Source organism: Fonsecaea nubica (assembly GCF_001646965.1).
Source record: "Fonsecaea nubica strain CBS 269.64 chromosome Unknown Scaff136, whole genome shotgun sequence".
NCBI lineage: Eukaryota > Fungi > Ascomycota > Eurotiomycetes > Chaetothyriales > Herpotrichiellaceae > Fonsecaea > Fonsecaea nubica.
The window spans coordinates 33,851-56,582 of NW_019173809.1; the positions used below are offsets into that span (position 1 = coordinate 33,851).

General features: G+C 51.8%; 7 protein-coding genes across 7 annotated transcripts; 5 read left to right on the forward strand and 2 right to left on the reverse strand.

Moving 5' to 3' along the window:
* Positions 1–57: 57 nt before the first annotated feature.
* AYO20_11154 (hypothetical protein) lies at positions 58–2,106 on the forward strand (the record flags this gene model as incomplete). Its single annotated transcript, XM_022649407.1, has 1 exon — positions 58–2,106. One exon carries the CDS (start codon positions 58–60, stop codon positions 2,104–2,106), a length of 2,049 nt encoding a protein of 682 aa, XP_022494622.1.
* Positions 2,107–2,914: 808 nt separating this feature from the next.
* Positions 2,915–4,575, forward strand: AYO20_11155 (hypothetical protein; the record flags this gene model as incomplete). The annotated part of the gene is made up of 3 exons (XM_022649408.1): positions 2,915–3,014; positions 3,078–4,493; positions 4,547–4,575. The coding sequence occupies 3 exons, from the start codon at positions 2,915–2,917 to the stop codon at positions 4,573–4,575; spliced, it is 1,545 nt and encodes a 514-aa protein (XP_022494623.1).
* Positions 4,576–5,860: 1,285 nt separating this feature from the next.
* On the forward strand, positions 5,861–7,233 carry AYO20_11156 (hypothetical protein; the record flags this gene model as incomplete). The annotated part of the gene is made up of 8 exons (XM_022649409.1): positions 5,861–5,907; positions 5,965–6,034; positions 6,087–6,122; positions 6,187–6,319; positions 6,377–6,472; positions 6,539–6,595; positions 6,658–7,102; positions 7,155–7,233. 8 exons carry the CDS (start codon positions 5,861–5,863, stop codon positions 7,231–7,233), a joined length of 963 nt encoding a protein of 320 aa, XP_022494624.1.
* Positions 7,234–8,189: 956 nt separating this feature from the next.
* On the forward strand, positions 8,190–10,818 carry AYO20_11157 (hypothetical protein; the record flags this gene model as incomplete). Its single annotated transcript, XM_022649410.1, has 3 exons — positions 8,190–8,279; positions 8,340–10,536; positions 10,598–10,818. The coding sequence occupies 3 exons, from the start codon at positions 8,190–8,192 to the stop codon at positions 10,816–10,818; spliced, it is 2,508 nt and encodes an 835-aa protein (XP_022494625.1).
* A 1,561-nt stretch (positions 10,819–12,379) lies between these two features.
* On the forward strand, positions 12,380–13,754 carry AYO20_11158 (hypothetical protein; the record flags this gene model as incomplete). Its single annotated transcript, XM_022649411.1, has 2 exons — positions 12,380–12,443; positions 12,499–13,754. The coding sequence occupies 2 exons, from the start codon at positions 12,380–12,382 to the stop codon at positions 13,752–13,754; spliced, it is 1,320 nt and encodes a 439-aa protein (XP_022494626.1).
* Positions 13,755–15,152: 1,398 nt separating this feature from the next.
* AYO20_11159 (hypothetical protein) lies at positions 15,153–18,171 on the reverse strand (the record flags this gene model as incomplete). The annotated part of the gene is made up of 6 exons (XM_022649412.1): positions 15,153–17,267; positions 17,320–17,420; positions 17,494–17,716; positions 17,776–17,894; positions 17,966–18,058; positions 18,120–18,171. 6 exons carry the CDS (start codon positions 18,169–18,171, stop codon positions 15,153–15,155), a joined length of 2,703 nt encoding a protein of 900 aa, XP_022494627.1.
* Positions 18,172–19,220: 1,049 nt separating this feature from the next.
* On the reverse strand, positions 19,221–21,875 carry AYO20_11160 (hypothetical protein; the record flags this gene model as incomplete). Its single annotated transcript, XM_022649413.1, has 1 exon — positions 19,221–21,875. The coding sequence occupies one exon, from the start codon at positions 21,873–21,875 to the stop codon at positions 19,221–19,223; it is 2,655 nt and encodes an 884-aa protein (XP_022494628.1).
* Positions 21,876–22,732: the final 857 nt, after the last annotated feature.

Below are 22,732 nucleotides of genomic sequence, written 5' to 3' on the forward strand. Positions count from 1 at the left end.
TCCGAAATTCATAGCATAGACTAAAGAAACTGAAATCGAGCAGCCAAACAATCAGCTATGCCACCCAAACAATCAAGATCTGCAGGCGGAGGAGGCAGGTCTGCAGATGACAACAAGCAAGATCCTCTTCAGGCTGTCGTCGTCGCAGATACGTTCGAAGACAGATTTGCCCCATTTACCCTGGAGAAACCTAGATGTCTACTGACTCTGGCCAACACGCCGCTGATTGAGTACACTCTCGAGTATCTAGCGAGTGCAGGGGTCCAAGTTGTCTATGTCTATGCCGGGGCACATGCCGATCAAGTGGAATCCTACATCGAGGGGTCTCGGTGGAAGTCGTCCAACTCACCCTTTGAGAGTCTAATCCTGCTGAGGTGCATTGCGAGCTCGGTGGGTGACCTGATGAGAGATCTCGACCAAAAGCACTTGATGGCTGGAGACTTCATTGTGGTCAGCGGTGACATAATCGCAAACTTTCCCATTGAAAAGGCTCTACGACAGCACAAGACCCGACGAGAAAAGGACAAAAATGCCATCATGACCATGGTTCTGAGGGAGGCTGAGCCGGGAATACACGACCATAGTGGCGGAGTAGTGCCAACTTTTGTCATCGACCCAACCAAAGATAGGTGTCTGCACTATGAGGAAGCATTTCCAGGCAGTCAGTTCACCTCCCACATTGATCCGGAATTGTTGAAAACTCCTGAGCTAGAGGTTCGACAGGACCTCATCGACTGCAGAATCGACATTTGCACGCCGGATGTTCTCAGCCTGTGGTCGGACAACTTTGACAACCAGTCACCTCGAAAAGACTTTCTTTTTGGTGTTCTCAAGGACTGGGAACTGAATGGCAAGACGATCCACACATATATCGTCAAGGACCATTACGCCGCCCGGGCGGCAGATTTCTGGTCATATAAGGCCATATCTCAAGATTTGAAACAAGGTGTAATCGCATCAATTGCAGTCGAAAACAATGTCTTCGGCAATACACACTACGAGCGGTTGCAGGACGGAGTTGTTGTTGACAAAAAGGTGATTGTCGCCAAACCCACGAAGCTCGAAGTAGGCACAATAGTCGGCCCCGAAACCACCATCGGCGCAGGGTGCGACATCAGGAATAGCATACTCGGCCAACGGTGTCATATTGGTCGGAATACCAAGATTGATGCTGCCTACATATGGGATGATGCGTCTGTTGGCAATAATGTCAAAATTTCACGTGCTATCATAGGCGACGAGGCTTTCATAGGCGATGATTGCATCATTGAAGAAGGCGTTCTGATATCTTTCGGCGTTAAGATCGCCGCTGGCACCACAGTCCCAAGCGGTTCAAGAATTGTCAAAACACCACAGCGGGCAGATGGAAAAGTGAAAAATGATGCCATGTTTGTTGGTGACGCAGGTGAAGGTCATGCTTACGTGGAGGACGAGGAAGACTACCTGAGTTCCAAGCTCTCGAGATTGGTATACAACAGACCGGACTTTGCGGATTCAGTGTCCACCCTGGACTCGGACATGTCTGAAGACGAAATCTCCTCTCTAGGCGGATCACGAAGTCAAAGCTTTGGCGATGAATCCTCCGACCGATTCCAACACGACACAGTGGCGATCCTCATCCAGCGTATGCAAGAAGGGAAGCACGTGGACGATATGCTTAGCGAGTTGATGGGCTTGAGGTTCAGCGGCGGAGCAGATGAGACACAAGTCCGCAAAGCAGTCGCTGTGGCGCTTATGAGGCATATTCATGGGGAAATTGAGGCTGGACTATCTGCTGCAGATGCAACCAGGCGGATACTTACCGCATACAACCCCCTGGTTCGCAGGACAGGCGCAGAACAGGCAACCGAAGAACAAGTCTCGTTTCTGCTTGATGCCCAAAAGGAATTGTCCAAGCGGAAAGATGGCGGCAAGACCCTTTTGTTCGTCATCAAAGATCTCTATGATCTTGAGGTGTTTGGTGAAGAGGCCTTCACCGAATGGTGGGCCGATGAAAGATCCAACAATGACCCAGAGATGGCAGCCGTAAGACAACCAAGCTCGCAATTCATCGACTGGCTAGAAAACGCCGAGAGCGAGAGTGAAAGCGAGGAAGAGGACGAATGAGCAGTCTGCCAAGTGGCTGTTCTGCCCATGGGTGATATATGCCATGTATTCATGAAACATCCTTCTAATATCGGTCAACGCCACGTGTCATCAGATCTCTTGCTGGTAAGAACCCTAAAGACATGGTGTGTTTTTGGACAATGGACGCCTTAGCAGTAAGGACCAAAATGGCAGATAAAGTACCTACGAGTTACTGACCTGAAGACGAGGCTTTGCAGTTTCTTTCCAGTCACGTGTCAGGAAAATTGGAGTATGACGATCACATCAGTAATTGGCGACCGCCACCCTGCAAACCTGAAGTTGCCCGCCGCCCGCCCCGTTCCATCCCCCAGGACCTGGTGAGTCTGGCTCTGGTACCACCCGCAAGTGGCCCTATGTCTCCTTTGTTACTCCGAAACCATTTTCACTTCCATCATTTGGCCTCGACTCGACATCTTTGTTCCTACCCGTCCAAACTCTTACAAATAGTCTTGATATGTGCCAGAAACTGTCTTCCCTGTCCCTTGAGCGTTGTCCCTGTTGAGACAACCGCCAATTACCTGTCGGAACACTTGAGTGGTCTCTGAGACGCTGGTCACCTGCTTCTCCGGTCATCCCCTCACCAAAATCGCAGCCTGCTGTCTCATCTGGAGACGCAGCTGCCCTTATCAAAGCCAACACGACACCTCAATCAAAGAAAAGAAAGGCTCCAGAGTGCGTCGCTGACGCGTCAAGCAACGGTCCCATAAAAGCACGCAAGACCTCCGATCTCCCTGCGCAGCGTCTGTCGACTCCCATAACCGACCACGGCTCGCCGTCTTCCAAGGCCATGGATTCAGAAGACGAATTCATGTCGGATCCACCGAGTGGGGATGAGATTGATTTTGATGAAGGGACACAAGACAGCGATATTGCCAGTCTACCAGGTGGTCAGTATTTCCCCACTTTCTTTGCAGTGGCGCCAGAAAACTGATAAAGATCACTCACCATAGACTTCGATCAAGACCATGATGGTGGCTTTGGCTATGAGAAAGACATCCTTACAAACCCACAAAAGCCCTACGAAGTCGACTACAAGGTCCTCAGCCCGGAAGACATTCACACCCAGCAAGAACAACAGTTCAAGGAAGTGTCATCCATCATCGAGTTACCTGTGGAACAGACCGCTATCCTTCTTCGATTCATGAGATGGAACAAGGAGAAATTGATCGAATCGTACATGGACAACCAGGACAAAGTTCTCGAGGCCGCTGGCTTGGGACCGACGTTTACAGAGGCACCAAAGACCAAGAAGGTCAAGGGTTTCACTTGCGAGATCTGCTTTGAAGACTCTCCAGACCTGGAGACGTATGCCATGAAATGCGATCACAGATATTGTACCACCTGTTATACCCAATACCTGACCCAGAAAGTCAAGGACGAAGGGGAAGCTGCTAGAATCGAATGCCCCTTCGATGGCTGCCACCGGATCGTGGACTCCAAATCCTTGAGGCTGTTGGTTGACCAGAGTGTCATGGACCGCTACCATGTCCTTCTCACTAGAACATATGTGGACGACAAGGACAATCTCAAGTGGTGCCCGGCTCCCGAATGTGAATATGCTGTGGATTGTCCTGTGAGGAAACGAGACCTCAGTCGGATTGTCCCGACTGTCCGCTGTGCTCACGACCACATGTTCTGCTTTGGGTGCACGCTTGCCGATCATCGCCCGGCCCCCTGTGCTCTCGTCAAGAAATGGTTGAAGAAGTGCGAGGATGATTCGGAAACTTCGAACTGGATTTCCGCCAACACCAAGGAGTGCCCGAAGTGCAATTCAACCATCGAGAAGAATGGAGGCTGCAATCATATGACCTGCCGGAAATGCAAACACGAGTTTTGCTGGATGTGTATGGGCCCTTGGTCGGAGCATGGAACTAGTTGGTACAATTGCAACCGATTCGAGGAGAAGTCAGGAACCGATGCTCGTGATGCTCAGGCACGTTCTCGGCACTCGCTGGAACGATATTTGCACTATTACAACCGATACGCCAACCACGAGCAGTCGGCCAAACTCGACAAAGACTTGTGGCTGAAGACCGAAAAGAAGATGACAAGCCTCCAATCCCAATCTAACATGTCGTGGATTGAAGTTCAGTTTCTCGACACTGCCTCCAAAGCCCTACAAAATTGTCGCCAGACCTTGAAATGGACTTATGCATTTGCTTTTTACCTTGCTCGCAACAACATGACGGAGATCTTCGAGGACAATCAAAAGGATCTGGAAATGGCGGTAGAAAACCTGAGTCAGATGTTCGAGAAGCCCGTGCATGAGCTCGGCAACTTGAAGGTTGAGATTCTGGACAAGACAACTTACTGCAACCGGAGACGAGAGATCCTATTGAGCGACACTGCCGAAAATCTGAAGAAAGGTTTGTTGACCCCGAATAATTTGGTGCGACTCTTTGCTGACTGATTGTGACAGACCAATGGAAGTTCAATGTTGAACTATGATATGTCATGAATACCTAGATAGCTAACGGCGATACGCATGACCAACCTGGCGGCAGGTTGACGGCTGTGCTAGCGAGGCGTTCCCTGATGGAAAGGCTAATTTGGATGCATTGTCATGAACGGATGGCGCTCAGATCAAGGACATTTTCACTTGACTCGAGAGTGTTGTTACGGTAGAGGGCGTTGGGAGCATTATTCAACAGCAGGGTCGGCTTATTACTTTCCTACTCATTGAAAACAGAGTGCATGTCTCGAACGAGAGTGGGTTGGCAGCTGGAACTTCTCCTCAAGAGTGAGCCTATGTGTATTGCGATACAGTGCATTCCCTTAGTTGCGACAGACATTCAGGATGCGCCATACCGAGGACACATGAATAAACGCATTTTTGAAAATCTCATTCTGTGGATGCGGTACGTGGAGGGACGGAAATATGGCGACGTAGGAGGAGCCGCTACTTTTCCGACAGTTAGCAGGGATAAATCACCACTACGTACGAGGTACCTAGACTAGACACAAAATACGAAGGGTGATTTCAACCCCGCCTGGGAGACCGAATGTACAGTACCTTGTCATGTCGGTGAATTACGACCGAGCAAGAAGGTTGACGCCGAGGCGAGGGCGAGGGAGACGATGCCAGAATAGGAGTTAGACAGCGAGCAGAGAGCGAGATCGGAAGACAAAGCGAAGAAGTCGCCGCCCGCAGAGTGGCAGCTTTCATACGACACCTTCACGGACAGACCGCGGAGGTGACCCGGCCAAGGGCAGGCAGAGGGAGTAGTAAGACCTCTGTACTGTACCAGTAGGTAGGCATCATAACCCAAGTGCGTGGCCCAAAAGAAGGATTCTAGAGTCACCGAGTCACCTAGGGGCGTCATTGAGGGTGAACTCTTTGTCAAGCCGCAGTGCCCGTCAACCAACCAGCCATCTTAGCTAACCCCAGCCAGCCCCAAGCTTAGGAGACCCTGGCTCAAAATTCTAAGCAGCAGCCGTGAGGTCGACCCAAAATCTTTGGAGCGATCTGAGTGCCTCGCCCGGGCCATTATTTCGCTCTGGCTCTGACTTGATATTGCTGTGGTTCGATTTTTTTACTTGTACACTCACTCCGACATACCGTGTTCGCAAGAGCCGTTCTCCCGGTCACGAAGGATTTGTCGCTTCACTTCGTTTGCTATTCCAAGCAACCCTCTCGTCCTCGGTGGAACGATTGCAGATCGCAGGCACAAAAATACCATCTGCAACCGTGGCGGCGTCAGCCAAATTCCCAGCGGCATTGCCCGCGGAGAATATGTCAGTGTCGAGCAGCCCGGATGCAGTACCTGGTGAAGAATATGAGTAAGTGGTGTTTTTTTTTGTCGAGCATGGTGAGAACCAGCACTGACACTCTCGCAGGTATGAAGCTCTACCACCAAACTACGGTCTCGGACACAATATGTTGGCCGGCGCGTTCGCAGGCATTGCTGTACGCAAAAGAAAATCAAGAGATAGAGATAAAAGATTGACAGTTGTCTCAGGAACATACAGTCATGTATCCGGTGGACTTGATGAAGGTACACAGTTGTCTATCTTCCGGCACTGGCGGGGAATACAATGCTAATGCGATATTGAAATCAGACACGGATGCAAATCATAAACCCTGCAGCCGGCGGCCTTTATACGGGGCTTTCACATGCAGTCTCTACGATATATCGAATAGAAGGCCTGCGGACGCTATGGAGAGGAGTGACCAGTGTCATTGTTGGTGCAGGTGCGTCGTCAAATCCGACCGACACAGACTGCGTCCAAATCTAATGATCGATAACAGGCCCTGCTCATGCCGTATATTTTGGCACCTACGAAGTGGTGAAAGAATTTGCAGGTGGCAACAAAGCAGATGGCAAACATCATCCTCTCGCTGCTGGTATGTCACCTCTGGAGTTGCCGGGCTTGCAATGGGGCCGACCGAGGTGCTAACTGGAAATTACAGCTGCGAGCGGAGCGTGCGCAACCATTGCGAGTGACGCTTTGATGAATCCTTTTGATGGTATAGACTCACTCTAGATTCCGCACAAAATTCCTCGATATGATGCTGACCGTCTGCGACAGTCATAAAACAACGGATGCAGGTACACGGATCGACCTACCGGTCGATATCGCAATGCGCCCGTTCAGTCTGGCGCGCCGAGGGTCTTTCTGCGTTCTACGTATCCTACCCTACGACACTATGTATGACAGTTCCCTTCACGGCTACGCAATTCATGGCCTACGAATCTCTCTCCAAAGTCATGAATCCTCGGAAAGAGTATGATCCGATCACACATTGCGTGGCTGGTGGCTTGGCTGGAGCCTTTGCGGCCGGCATTACCACTCCGCTGGATGTGATCAAGACTTTACTCCAGACGAGAGGATTGAGTCAACAAGCCGAGATACGCAATGTACGAGGATTATTCCACGCTGCGTCCATTATCAAGAAAGAGTTCGGCTGGAGGGGATTTATGAGAGGTTGGCGGCCTAGAATTATCACCACCATGCCAAGCACCGCCATCTGCTGGTAAGGCCAGAACGGTCCCTGTCTATATCCATACAATCTGACAAAGTTTTAGGTCGTCATATGAAATGGCAAAGGCTTACTTCAAGAGGACGCTTCGGGAAGAACAGACATCTCATACCAATAAGTTATGATCGATCTCGTGTTCGACGCACATCGCTTCCGCGGTTCCGTGTCCCAGAATCATTGAGGGATTAAGCATGATCTGATGCCTCTTGCGAAGTGCGCGTCAATGGTATTTCATAACATCCTTTGCGCATACAAGATACCCAGAAGAGGTGCATTTGGGAGGTCGTCGGCCGCGGTACTCATACTTGTGTCTGCTGTTCAAGCATGATCACGATCATTTCTATTCGACAGAGGATGCTGAACCTTTGCCATGACAGGAAGGGCTCATGCATATTTGCAAAAACTAAAGGGCGTTATGGCAACGGGAGCAGGGGCGCTGGTCCTTGCCCTTTTTCACCTGTCGATGCCTGGGGACAGGGATTTTGGGATAATACTGTACATCTATGGCATAACACCAAAAGTGGGATGGGAATGAGCGTTTCGACCAGCTGTTTGTCGGTCTCTTTCCATCATCTGATAGACCAGGCTAATCAGCAATGAGAATTGAAGATGCTATGTGAGCGATATGTGTGGTGGTGGTGGTCGTGCCAGTGTTTACCTTATTCGCAAGAGTCCACGTGCCTTGTTCTGCCGGTGAAGTTGCCATCTCGCATGTAAAGTCTTGTAGAGGTAATGCGAATCTGGAAGGCCTCGTGCAAGCAAAAGGACGAGCCTCGTGTTTAGTGAGGACTCGTATGACGGGGGTTGCAGGGCAACTGTTATTGTTCAGGTGACGTATGGGGGGCAGGCTGTGTACTTGGGACAGTGGGTTGAGTGGGAAGCGGGCAACGGGCAGCGGGACTCGAGTGACTAGTTTGCGGTTGTCCTTGCGCATCGCCTTCTGGCCCATTTCGACAGATCCTTTCGAGGCTCAGCCATCGTTCGCTGCACACGCCCGATTAAGTCACAAGTCCTATGCCATAACTTCGTCCTCTTCTTCCGTCTGGTATGAGCATGTCCGCATCCTCGCAATCCCTACAAGATGTTGCGGAGCAAGCCTTCCTCGTCAATGCAAAAGACTTACGATGAGGCCTATCTGCAATGTTCTACGGCGGTCTTTTTCGAAGGCCAGGTAATGCAAACGCCATGTTCCAACTCCATAATCTTGCACTAACACAGTGGCACCTCACAGAGCAATGAGACCGAGGCTCTCCGGTCATGGAAGGCAGCGCTCGACCAAATCATCCATTACAAAGCCTACAAACTTTCATCGAATTACTCTCCCCGGTCGGAAACAGAGCGGGCGCTATACGACTCCCTACGAGAATTGGAGATACAGTGTAAGGAACGAGTCGATCTCCTGGAGACTTTGAAGAGAAGCCGGGAAGAGTTGGGCATAGAATCTCGTAAGGAAGACAGGACAGACCACAAGAACGGAGGCGGAGGCGGAGGCGGCAATGGCAATGGAAATATGAGCGGCAATGGCAGCAGTGGAAGGAAGCGTCTCGGGAAGAGCAGAGGACACCCGTCGATATCCACGCCCCCGACATCTGAACAGCCTGGCTCGTGGCTTGGAGGAGAGACGATACCACCAATGCAAATGTCTGAGCTACCCAATGCGACACCTGCATTGCCTCCACGTCCACCACTGGGTGTTACCAGGAGTAGCGAGACCGTGGCACATGACAGCACTTCCCCTATTTCGCGGATTCGGTCGTCGCCTTTGGGTCCTCCTCCCACCTTACCCGTCCCGAGCATGAAGGCCTCAAGAAGTCCGAGTCCCGACCATGGCAGGAAAACGATGCGGACAACACTACGCCCGGAGAGGAGGGGGTTCATGAAGTATCGATCAACTTCGAACCGTGACAGAAGAACAGAGACTATGAAAGCAGCTGGTCTGGCATGGGAATCTCAGCCACGGAAGAACTCTCAGCCCAACCAGAGGCCAGATTCAGACCCCACGATCGAAGCTAGACTCAGCGCCACCGCTGCAAGACGGAGTATTGACCAAGATGCGACAGCCAGATACGAAGAGCAACGCAAGTCAAATGCGTCGTCTCTACTGAGTGTCCCTGATTACTTGTCACAGCATTCCACGCGTGACATCCCAACCTCGGCTTCTGCACCACCACCATCATCAATCAACAAATCTATGGAAAGCCTAAAATTGAATCCAGATTCCGCACCTAGCCTGATCGACCTCGATTCGGAACCTGAGAAGACGCCGCCGATTTCACAACACATGTCGCCCGTCGGCCAAGCGAGTCCCCAAGTAAGAACCAGGTCTCCTGTTCATTTGCCGAAAGCACCAGAGATTACCTATCGAAGAGAGTATCCTCCGCGAGCACATAACGTGCCCCAGCCTCTCGCGAGAAATATCCTTGAGAGAGCTTACCCAAAAGTTGGATCTTCTGGTGGTGCGACGGGAATATCCCGCAAACCAGTTGGTGCGGCGGGGACAGCGCTTGAGACAAGAGGTCGCTCTCCCCAAAAAAGGGATCCACATTCTGACAGCGAAGACGACGCACCTAAACGAAACCTTGACAGGCCGAGACGAGGCCGTGGCAACAGGACCGCGAGCGCCAACACAATCACTCCACCCTCCACGGATGGGGAGTCTCCCGAAGAGGATGGTCTGTCACCGGAGGAGAAAAGAATGGAGAACATTCTCAAAAATTTGCCCAAAGGAGTGGATGAAAACGCCGCCAAGCAAATCATCAACGAAATTGTCGTCAAGGGGGATGAAGTTCACTGGGATGACGTTGCCGGGCTTTCTGCTGCCAAAAAGGCGTTAAAGGAGGCAGTGGTATACCCTTTTCTTAGACCGGATTTGTTTATGGGGTTGCGAGAGCCTGCTCGAGGGATGCTCCTGTTCGGCCCACCAGGGACCGGCAAGACCATGCTTGCAAGGGCTGTCGCTACTGAAAGCAAAAGCACATTTTTCGCCATCAGTGCTAGCAGTCTGACGAGCAAATGGCATGGTGAGTCAGAGAAGCTCGTCCGAGCCTTGTTTGCGTTGGCGAAGGCTCTGGCGCCGAGCATCATTTTCGTCGATGAGATCGATTCCCTGTTAAGTGCCAGAAGCGGGTCGAGCGAGCACGAAGCATCGAGGCGGAGCAAGACAGAATTTCTCATCCAGTGGTCGGACTTGCAAAGAGCAGCGGCTGGGAAGGATACGACTGTGGGGGACGCTAGTCGAGTGCTGGTGCTTGCAGCGACAAATTGCCCGTGGGACATTGATGATGCAGCGAGGCGGCGATTCGTGAGAAGACAGTACATTCCCTTGCCCGAGGCAGAAACCAGGGAGACACAAATTCGAACGTTACTTGGGCATCAAAAGCATGATCTAGGCCCAGAGGACATCGCTCGCTTGGTGGAGCTAACGGAGGGTAAGTTCCTGAACGCTCCTGGCCCTGCTCTTGTCACACTAATCTCACTGCTCCGCATCAGGTTACTCTGGATCCGATATTACAGCTCTTGCGAAAGACGCCGCCATGGGCCCCTTGAGGCATCTCGGCGAAGCTCTGCTGTACACTCCGAAGGAGCAGATTCGGCCCATTCAAATGATGGATTTCGAAGCCAGTTTGGCTAGCATTCGACCGAGTGTGAGTAAGAAGGGATTGGAAGAGTTTGAGAAGTGGGCCAGAGACTACGGTGAACGAGGCGGTTGACGATTGGGTTGCAACTCATTTTTTCCGGGGCTTTGTGAGAGGACAAGATTTGGCATAGCCGGAACGACGTCTATGGGAGTCTAGGACAGGAAGACAATGACTGCGGGCACCAGAGCGATTCAGGGTGATGACTGATGATACCGTATAGATCAAATGCATGCATGAACATTGGGAGTATGTAATCTATTTATATCTCGTTGTGGGGAAATAAGGCTGACCGGCGAGGCTGACGAGGCTGACGAGGCTGTATAATGTCTGGGCTAAACCCAGTCCGGCCAAGATTGAAACTCCCTTCCGACTCCAGAGTCAACGTCAACTCTCGGTTTGCGCCTCGTCTCGTACTCCAAGGGCTTCTTCGATGGCGGCTTGTGTCCCGCCATGGGTCATATGGCCTATGTAAATTACACTCGTCACTGTTGGGGTGTTTTGAATTTCAAGCGCAGTCGGTGGCACTGTAGTGAAGTGCAACTGCAAATTCCCAATGTCGTTTCCAATGATGGCTTCTCTGGTCTAATCGATCCAGAGGCTCTAAGTATGGAGCGTTATAAGCCCTGTCGAGATGGAGTCGCTGATAATTTACTTACTGACCAGTCGAAAGCAAGAAGATACCCAACAAAAGAAGGTAGGTATATGCTCACCGGTCGAGTTACATTGCATCAACATCATACTCGGAGAAAGGCTCGCGTCGAGTGACACTGACAGCCTAGTATGACACTTCTCGGGACAGCTTGAACGGCACTAGATACAAAATAGAGGCCAGACTCGGGCCTAGAAGTGATCAAGGTGACGCGAAAATGCTTCCCTCCACAGCACATGGTCAAGTTCGGTTTACCATGTTGTTGCCCATGTATGACCGTGTTTACCCGGCTCGCCTTGCAGCAGCTGATCAGACCGAGTGACACTCTGAGCAGTTTCGCCAAGGTGAAAGGATGGTGAAGCGACAGTGGTGCCAGATATAAATTCTGCCGCTCAGGACCCGGATTCCAACCAACATTCCTGGATTCCGCAATAGCCAAACAACGACATCAATCTCACTCTTCCGCGACCTGTGCCTCATCTCTATCGACTTCATCAAGTCACTCCTTTCAGATCAAACCGGTGAGTTCGTCCAATTCCTTGTTTGTCGTCGCCGCCATGATTTCTATATCCCTGTTCGCAGTTACCAAGGGAGGGGAAAACAACGCTTCCGGCGCGTCTCGCGTTGTGAGTCGCTCCTGAAGCCTTTGTGCATTCTTGGTCTCTCCCAGAAGCAGCGTTCTGGACACAGCCCAGATATCCATCATCATTGTCTGTGCTTTGTCTAGTCGTCGCCTATGCGAACAAAAGGCGGCTACTTAAGCCGTCGATGATGGCGCACGGGCCAAGTGGGCACCGACTGACAATCTCCCTCTTCCTCTATACAAGATCATTATACGCCTTGTCAACCCTGTTGCAAGCTTCCCTTCTTTTCAAGGCCGCCGGTCGGTGAGACAGAGTGCTTACTACTTTCGCTTTCCACCCATATAGGTCCTGACGCTCCTTTCACTGCTCCAACCAGTTCTCATCTGTCGGCCTGTCCATCATGAGAGCAACAACCTTGCATCTGGCTGCTCTGTGCGCCCCGGTCGTGCTGGCAATTCCCCATGGTGAGTCTCTCAGGGTCTCCGCTGTGCTCTAGTTGGAAGCTTACCTGTAACATAGGAGGCAATCATCGACATCAGCATCCTGCGCGCCACCACGTAGAGACTGACTTTGCAACTGTCACTGACGTCGTTACTGTCACGGCCAACAATGCTGTCGTCTGGGTTGATCAGTACAACAATGTCCTGTCCACCGAATACCGTGATCACCCAACTCCAACCATTGTCGCCTCGCATTCCGCTGCAACTCCTGTGGTCGTGCCGACTGCATATACTCCGCCTCCCGGCCACGCTTCACCCTTTCCTGTCGAGTCAGCCTCTCATGCGTCTGAATCGCCTGCCTCTGTGCCAGTTCCCACTCCCGAATCTGCGCCGCCTGCCCCGCCGGCTCCTTCTTCCCAAGCTGCGGTTTCTTCTCCTCCACCAGTCGTGAGCGTCATTCAGCCCTCGACTACCTCTGATACCCCCTCCTCTGAAAAAAGCATCGCTGCAGCAGCTGACAAAGGGAACTCATACAAAGACGTCAAGGGTGGAGCCAGTGCCGGAGCTGGCGGTGGCTATGGTATCTGCTACGAACTCATCGGCAGCAATGGTTGCAAGGACCGCGGCACCATGGATTCCGAGTTTGGCTTCTTGGCCAGTCAAGGATTCTCCAAAATCCGCTTCTACGACATTGGCTGTGATCTTAGTGTGGCCACAGCTGCTGCCGCTGCTCAAGGTCTGCAAGTTATGCTGGGTCTTAATACTATCGGCAATGTTGCTGGTGATTTGAGCACGCTTATTGGCATGATCAACGGAAACTGGGGTCCTGTCGACACTGTCGTCATTGGGAATGAAGTGGTCAATGCCGGTGGTTCTGCCGCTGCAGTTGTCGCTGCTCTCGCCGTGGCTCGTCCCATTCTGCAGGCTGCTGGGTTCAACAAGAACATTGTCGCTGTGGACACATTCACTGCGCATCAGAATAATCCTCAGATCTGTCAATCATCCGACTTTTGCGCCGTCAACGCCCACGCCTTCTTTGATCCTAACACAGCGGCCAATAATGCAGGCACCTTTGTTGAGAGCGTGATTGCCCCTATCTCCCAGAAGGCAAACGGCAAACAAGTCATCGTCACGGAGTCCGGCTGGCCATACCAAGGATCACCTAATGGCCAGGCTGTCCCATCCCCTGCTAACCAGGCGAGTGCGATCTCTTCTCTCAAGGATGCATTCAGCTCGAATCCAGGCGGCATCTTCCTGTTCCAGGCCTATGATGCTACTTACAAGGCGCCAGGAGCTTTTGGTGTTGAGCAGTACTTTGGCATTTATGGCCACTGATTTGCGCTCTATCATATCCTATGATGACCACGAAAGTTTTTTGTTCCAGAGCACACATTACACCCGGTCGCACAGCATTTACAAATTCACAAAGAGATCAATCCACCCTGAAACCCGGCGTTAGAGGCACCAAGTGGCAAGTTTACACGGACAACTCAGCATATCCAAGGAGAAAACCCACACACGGTACGACAACCGCATGTGTAATTGTCAAGATTGGAAGCACGATCGACGATTTCTACAATGGACAAATTGCACCTTCATTACAAAGAACAAACTTGTTACTCCCGCGAGGCGGCGGCGTTTACGGCGTTCGAGATGGACTTCGATGTGGAAAATCCAGCTGGCAGCCCATGAGCTTTTCTATCTTGTTTTCTTTTCTTTTCGACGGCGACATGATTCCCCAACACCCCGGAAATCAGTCGACCCTCTTGCTTGTGAACAACACTTGCTCAGCCCTTGAATTACAGTCCGATCCAGGAATTGCATAGCCCATCTACGTGGAAGAGGTTGGAGTTCGAGCACAGTGGTACAACACCCACATATGCTCTTCAATTGCGAGTCCCACGAGGCTATTTCAGTTGAATCATATCCAACAGCCCCTAGTCTGCATCAAATGAGGAAATGGTTCTATGGCGGTTCGAGCCTAGAATTCCCGGCAATATCAATGGAGTTCTCTCAGTTTACTGTGCAGTACGTATGACGGGATATGGGTGGTATGAGAGCATTATATTCGACCATCAGTTCCAGGCATGCAGGCATGACCGGTCTAGGACAGGATATGGGTAGAGCTTTGGCTATTGTGTTTTTTATGCGCTCACGCCATGTATGTCGCTTGGCCTCATGAAATAGCTCACAGCAGTCACCGCAGGCGATAGGCCATGTGCATCAATCCACGAAACTGGTCGCCACCATTGTCTCTTCTGTCCGGGTGTCAAGTGATGGTTCTATACACCTTTGGTAGACTTACTCGTTGACCCGCATTCCTTTTCACACATCTGGAGTGAAAGCACTGTAGCTAACTAAATGTGTAGCTTTCCAACTCAACCAGTCAATCAGTCAGTCCGTAAGTTCACGCGAAGAACCCACGTATGTATGTCGATGAATGAATTGCTTGCTTGTACATGAACGACTGGATGTATATGTGGACAGGAGGCCGGTCGGTGGCATAGGTAGGTAGGTAGGTAGGTATCTACCCCCTTGCCGAGTATGTGTGCATGTTGTGTACGTTATGTACATACATACACATACAGACACGCACACCTGCAGAAGCCAGGCCAGGGCCACCCAAAAATTCGGATACCCATCTATCTATCCAACTCATCTACTCGTATCTGACGACTCCTTGCGCTTGTCACGCATGGCCCTTCTTTTTTGGCCATGTAGGTTTTCCCTTGCTCATCGTTCCCGTTCCCGTTCCCGTTCGCGTTCGCGTTCATCTTCGTCGACGGGATCCATCTCTTCTTCCTCGACCTCCTCGTCGGTCAGGAACGGGCTCCTTTCCAATTCATACTGTGGGCCCGGGACTCCCCGAGACGGCTCTTGCGCAGGCGGGGTGAGGACCATCCTGGACATTTGCTGAGGCTGTGTCTGAGTCGGCTGCATTGTATTGACCCCTGCCGTCCCAGTGGCCATGGTAATGGTGACGGAAGGTGTTATTGGATCGGGAGGCGTGGTCGTCCCTCCAGCAGTCGGGTACGGAGATAATGTTTGGGATTTGGTGAGAAATATGGATGGTGTTGGAGAGTGTGTTTGAGATTGAGATTGCGAGAGCGGCTGATTGGGAACAGCATCGTGAAACTGCTGGTCGATCTCTTCCTGGGAATGCGCGCGGGACATGCCTGGTCGGTCTTGTTTCCTGTCTACCGGGTCCTCCTCTTGGGAAAGATCATGCGAGCTGTTAGGGGCAACATCATTCTGCTGACCTTCTCCCGTTGTGGGCGACTCCGGCTTCCCTTCTGCTACCGCCGGGTCTCCCGGGACCTCCTCTTTGAGCTCGACGTGCTCCAATGACTCCTCAATCTGTGCTAGGGCTGTTGCTTGTGCCTGTTCTAGCGCCTCACTGACCGGGAGCTTCATACGACTGTCGATTGTTGAGGCGGAGTCCGGCTCCGAGGGGCTGAAGGTCTTCTCCACCGGCGAGAAGGGAGATTGTTCCACAATTCTTTGGCCCGTTGTTGTCGTTGTGACAATGGACGGCAGATTGGAGCTGAATTTGCCTGGTTCTCTTGTGCTATCACCACTACCCTCCCTACCTCGCCTGCGCCGTGCTTTTGGCGTAGGTGGGGGCTTCTTGCCGAAATGGTGGCCCTTATGATGAGAGGGAATAGGAGGCGGCTGAGCCTTTTCTTGATCTTTCTCCTCCGCCGCCACCGATGAAGAGGCTACACCATGGTCCTTATGATGGTGATGGTGGTGATGGAAGGGAATAGGGGGGTGACGATGGTGATGGTTGTTGGATTGAGTACGAGCTTCAGCCTCAACCTTTGGCGCAGGCTCTGCTTTCGGTAGCTCTATCTTCGCAATTTCGGCATCGCTCTCCATTCTTTCTGCCTTCATACGCGTAAAGGCAGATCTCCTGGCTTGAGGCGGTGGAGGTTTCTCCTTCTTTTGCATTATAACTGCCCGAAGATTATTTTTCAGTCCGGGGTTCCTACTTGGGGTGATAACTCCTGGTTTCTCTTTTTGCGCCGCAACCTCCATCATACTCAGACTGGATTGTCGGGCTCCTTCGAGTCGAGGGGTGAGATACTGACCAATGGTCAATGTGGAGCCTTTCGACGAGTTTCGTTTCTTCAATTTCCGAGGTGCTGGAAGGGCCGGTGGGAGAGCTTTCGAGGGAGAGGTTGGCGATGATATATCAGAGGCTGCTTCATCAATTGGAGATTCTGCTTGTACCGGGGGCTCAGTTTCCGGATCAATGAGCCAACTGACTCCTTCGCACCGCTTGACGAGCCGTTTGGTCGTCTCGTCAACATCGTCAAAATGGCCCCAATGCTGCAAACCCTCATGGGAGCCGTTTTGGTCTGCAAGATTGCCCCCGCCCAAGACAACTAGTAATTTGCGGATTTCGTCCCTCTTATAATGTGGAGGATACTGTAGTTGGGTATGTTCGAGAAGTGGATATAGAACTCGAAGATAGGTATGGCGTAAGGACGATGCCTCTTCAGGCAGATCCAGGAGGTTCCGAACCAATATATCAACCAAGACACGCAGGTCGTTGGTGTAGAAGTACTCATAAGTCGGGGGAGTCGTGAAGAGGAGGTAGAGTAACTTGAGGGTCAGAAGCTGCAACGAGGTTTCGTCTGCTAACGTTAGTGTACAAGAGCCATCGTAGCCACGTCGGAAGACAATACCTTCACGGTTCAGCAGTAGGATAATGTTCTCCCCAAAGGTCTTGTACTCACTGCCGTGGGCAGACAAGACCTTGATCACCTTGTTGGTAAGAGGGACCGCAGCCTGACCATTGGCCGGGTCGTGAGCAGCAACCATGAACTGCTCATTGAGCACAAGCTGAAGAAACAGTCAATTGCGTGTCGCTCAACTAAGGACTCGGTGAGCTTACCAAAACTCGAATGGTGGGATAGTGATATGGGTCATTGACGTCGTCCGAAACCTGTTCGATAATCTCAAACAACATCTTGACAAAGTCATCATCGACAAGCGCTGTGTTCACGTGGCGAAATCAGTCTTTGCCAATGGGTAGCCGAGTGCCGTGTCTTCGAAATCGCCTACGTACCCAGGTCACCTATTTTAATCTTTTGTATGCGCGACATCTCGTACAGCAGCTCCATGAGGAGTCTGTGGATTCCTTCGTGGCCATATCGCTTCGGACTCGAAATGAGATGGATCAATCTTGGGAATGCCCCTTCGTCGTTCAACAGCTCGTATGTCCTTTCGTGCAATTGCGCATGGGTGATGAGGAAGGACGTTGATACTAGCACGACGTTTGGCTCGTCATCCTGCGCGCGTAATGTATCAGCCTCTGTTTTGGCCTGCATACCGCTTTTCTTCCACCAACCTCGATCAGACACTGAATGAATTGTCGGCGGATATAGTCGGCGTGGGTGGCGAAGAGTGACGACTCTTGGAGCTTGAAGGCACAGCGACCGAGATCATTGTCGCTGAGAAGAAAGCGTCCTGAATTTGATATGGGAGTACGATGAGCCTGGGTATCTTCGCTTCTTTTTTCAAGTTGTGGTACCACATACCCCGACAGAACCCAATGAGTTCTATGTAGGATCGCAATGTATCGTCGATGCTATCATGGGTAGTGCATTCTCGGGAGATTGTCTCTTCGAGAGCTAAATAGTCAAAATTAGTCAGACAACCTGGTCCTGGACTGCGGACGGGGGTTGTTCGTACCGGTCCAAAACTGGTCCTCGTCCTCGAAGTTATAAGAAACCTCGTGTTCCATGCTACGTTCAGCTTCATATCGTCTTTGGTCGGTCAAAAGTTGGTCAAAGGAGCGTGTGCAGAAACAATTCAGATGCTCCCCTCATACGATCAGAGGCGCAGAGATGTCGGGGCAACAGAAGCGATCGGTCCTATAGCAACACATGGCGACGAAGGAGCTGTACTTGTCTGTTGGTACGGAGGGCGAGATGTTCACAAGTCACGGTGTTGGGTGCGGATTTGATGTGGAGCGAACTGATTCCAAGTTTGGGGTAGGATTTCGAGGACGCCAGACGAGTTCCGAACACATGACATGACGCCCAACGTCACAATCTCTGCAACGGGTGACGGCAACGGGGATGCACGTGGGAAGAAGTGGGCAGGCCAGGCAGGCAAAACAGAGCCGGCCACACAAGCTAAGACGCCTAAGCGGTCCAAGTAGGTAAACAGCATTAACGAGAAGCAACGTTGCTTAGGCATCGGCCCGGATCCCCGCGGGTCAATCAATAGTCTTTCGCCTGCCCACGATCCCCCAGCGTGACCCAGCCACCTCATTAGGGCCTTGTTAGCCTATCATTCTACCTACTGGTACCTGTCATGCCTATGATACAGGCTAGCTATATGCAACCCAAAGCACGCTGTGTACTCGGTACATACTTATAGTCACTGCACAGAAGTCCACCTCCACCTATATACGAGAGTGCCTCGTACACAAATTCTCTCCCCAGCGTTCCGGTCCCGCCCCCTGTCCACAACAGGGAGACAATGGTGAGTTGCCACAACACACCTTTTTTATAGCGCACTCTGTCGATACTGCTGGTAAGGAAAGTATCCAGAGAAATGTAAGGTCGGCTGTCCAATTTGTCCTTACTCCAAACACCGTATAAATGCTGTGGCTATCCCAGACTTTTTACACAGAGAAGATGCTGTCTCCCTTGGTGTGTGCATATTCCGAACAAAGTGTCATCATAGATAAAATAATCACTTGGGTCGTTTGAACGGATGTGCTTCCGTATTGCTGCATCCATCTAGTTAGTCGGTACACTCTCAGCAGAGCCTTGTGGACATCACTTACAAAACGTAGTCGTCGAGGCTGATCAAGTCCGGTTCACTGAACAAGAGATAGTAATATTTCAACGTCTCGGCGAGCCAGAACGATTCCATAGAATCTTGCTGCTCCATCAGTCGGCTGGTCACATCCCTGATGCCTGCGTGGGCAATCTCCGTCCTCGTTGCCTTGTCGACTGCGTTGAACATAGCCCATCCCTTGTCTCTCCAAGTCTCATCTCCTGTTAGTCGGTACATAATAAAGACTGACTCGATGGCCTCAGGTCGGAGTCGGTAGTCCCGCGCCTTGATCCGTGTATACCCTGGGGGTAGTCGCTCTTCCTGGATTTTGGCCGCAACATATTCTTCGTGTGACAGCGCGACCCGCGGTGTAAACGATAGAGGGTGCACTTGTTTTGCGTACGTGACCGCATCATCCGAGAAAATCGTCTCTGTCCGTTCTTCTCCTTCGAAGTCTGTCTGCGGGTTTCTCTTCTTCAAGCGGGAACCCAGATCCATCTGTGAGACAACGAACTCATCTTCATTATCCAGGGCATCGTTCAAGCCAGTTGGTTGCTGTTCATATAGCTTTTGTTGATGCACATTGTAAGTCTCAACCGCCCGCGTTCTTTCATCAAGCCTCGGGTCCAGCGCTTCATACCATCTGCTTTCATTCCACTTGCACGAGGTGAGACTCTCGCAGGGCACAAGCTCGAATTCTTCGGCCATGACACCCACGGGTGTGGACGCGTAAGCCCACACGCACGCGTTGGTGAGCTTCTCTGCAATGACCATATCCGAAGGGATGTCGAACAGCTTAGCCCCCAGGCCAAACATGCCGCCAGCAAAACATCCCAGGTGCGTTCCCTCATAGATTGTTACTTTCCTCTTGGCAGGATCCTTGGCCTTGGGGGAGATATTCTGCTTCGCCAGAAAGAGGATATCATGGTTCTCCTTTGTCATAGGTCGAAAGAGTAATTCTTCCCGAACAATCTTCATGGCATCAAGGTATAAACGTTTGTACTGCTCGTTCATGCCGCCCAGCAGCGCATATTCCTTCGGAAAGTATTCATACGTGGAATCCGCCATCGAACCGATCCCGTAAGTGTGGGTGGTCGAATCAGGTTCAGTGCTCAGACCTTGTGCTTCGCAACGCTCGTGGTCATCATTGTCTTCGTCGGCGTCGGCGTCGACTAGCGGCAAAGGCTTATGTTCAGCCGCATTGACCTTGCTATCCTTCTTCGCGGATTTTTTGGCCGAGAGTGGCGATGAAGGCTGTCGTCGCTTAGTCAACATGACCGAGGGATTATCATCGGGCTCGCGCGGGCTGTCTGTGCCTGGTCCCTCCGTAGACACCTCTGCGCGGCTATCTTTCAGGCCGACAGAGGCGTCTTCTTCCAACCATTCATCCTCATCAGCTGCCGATTTGGAAACGGCTTGGGGCTTTTTACAGCCGGATGCGTCCAGCTTCAAGGGCCACAGACCCGGGAAAGTCGTTTTCATCTGCCACTCCTCCAGGGCATTGGTGATGCGTGCAATAGCATCGTAATACCTGGTTTCCCGGGTAATTTGAGCCAGTCTCGTGAACTCGACTGCGAGGGAGCCTATTTCTGCCAGCACCGTGTGCTCACTGCCCCTGTGTGGTCGGGACGTTGAGGATGGCGTCCAGTGATAAAAAACTGCAGGCATTCTATTGGGCGTATCAAAGGCTCCCATCAGGATATCAGCGAGTTCAACCGCTTTGTCAAGCAAGACTGGATATTTCCCCGAGCTGAGATCGTAAGCTGCAATCAGCCCTCCAAGATAGCGGATCGTCGTCTCAAAGAGAGGAATGTCTTTTCTTGCCGACGTCTTGAAATCAATCTGGCCTACTGCCGCAACTGCATCGTGGAATTCATCGCGCAACCCCATGATCCAGAGAGCATCCAACGAGTCCACTAGAGTCGCACCCCACCCATTGAACGGATCTCCCACGTCTTTCGATATAGGCTTTAGCTCATCGTGAGGCAGAGAGTAGTTCTTATAGCCGAACCAAGCATGCTCGAACGCCTCCCGGATCACGGCCTGCTTCTGAAGGCGATTTGTCTTTATTGAAGGATTCTCTCTCCCAAAGCTATATTGGACTTTGGGGAGCGCCTTGGAATCGCTGTCGGTCGGCAGTGGAATCAGACTCTCTGCGGGTATTGGGAAATGCTCCTCTTGTTGTATCCAATATGCTCTCCCCTGTTCCACGGGCTGAGGTTTGACTCCATGCCTGCTTTGTCCACGGTCACCAGCTTCTTCATCACCTTCACCATCGAAAGGCGGTTGTTGGGTAAGCAGCTCGTCCTTCGTCACGGTAGGCTGTGCAGCGGTCGAGGAACTCGAGAGCGATGAAGTGGTCACTTGTAGAGGTGGAGGTGCAGGAGTGGTTCCTGGTGAATCGACCGGTGGTAGGGCAGGATGCGCCGGTTGTCCTTGAGGCTGCTCAAGCAGTTCTGGCGCGGAAGCAGGGTCAGAAAGCGTCTCTGAGAAATCTGTGCTGGAACCGATTTGTTTAGTAGCATGATCGTTCCTCAGGCCCACCAGGGCCTCGAGTGAAGGGTTCTTCCAGTCACTGACTCGAGTCAGCTGGTAGACAGACACGATTGCAACCACAGCCACTAGCACAAATAACCGGTAGCGTCGGAGACGCATCATCTTGCACTGTGTGTTTGAGCGGTCTCAGAGCAGGCGTTGGAGATCAGAGTCCGTTGACAATGTGTCACGGCCCACATTTGACAGACACTGTTTGGGGGACTGAAGTCCGCCGGGGAGATCTGATACAGCACAAAACCAACGCCAGACAGGGTCATGCCAAAGGACGCAGGTCCGGAGGTGGTCGATTGGCACCAGGCAAGGCAGAAGGGAAGTATGGCAGCCTTGATCCTCAATCTGTAATCACCAGGCGGACTTTTGCACAGGAGACTTCAAGTTCTGACAAGCTCATCCCGCGAGCATGTACCGTAGATCAACGACTTCCGGAGATGGCACCGATGGGTCTGTAGGATGATGATGGGCAGGATGAGTAGAAGTAGGAAGCGACCATTTGGCCGCAAAGGCCGCCAATCAGGCACCATTACGAGTTAGTTCATAGTCGTAGGGCTCCTCTCCACTAGCAACTGCGGACGCCAAAAGCTGACACTTGTGGGGGGAGAGGCAAGTGGCAGGAAGGCAGGAAGCGCAGGGAGGCATGGGAGGCTCCGTGGCTCCTCTGCGGGCTTGGCAAGTTTGTGACATTTTGATTAGAAGTGGTAAGTAAACCACCTGTGGCCGTGGGTGGCCTAGCTATTGCCAAAGAGCGGAAAAACAGAGCCAACATGCACAGATACTGTGTAGGGTGTGAAAAAGGGCCCCCATAACGCAATCCAGACAAAACATGAAAGAAGCCAAGGTGGGCCAGCACATCCAGGTATCATCATCTCCCATTGTCCCGTGTCATGTATGTCATTTTGTCTGGCCAAAGCCCCCTTCCCCCCCCCCCCCCCCAACCGCATATCACGGCATCCTGCTCGTAC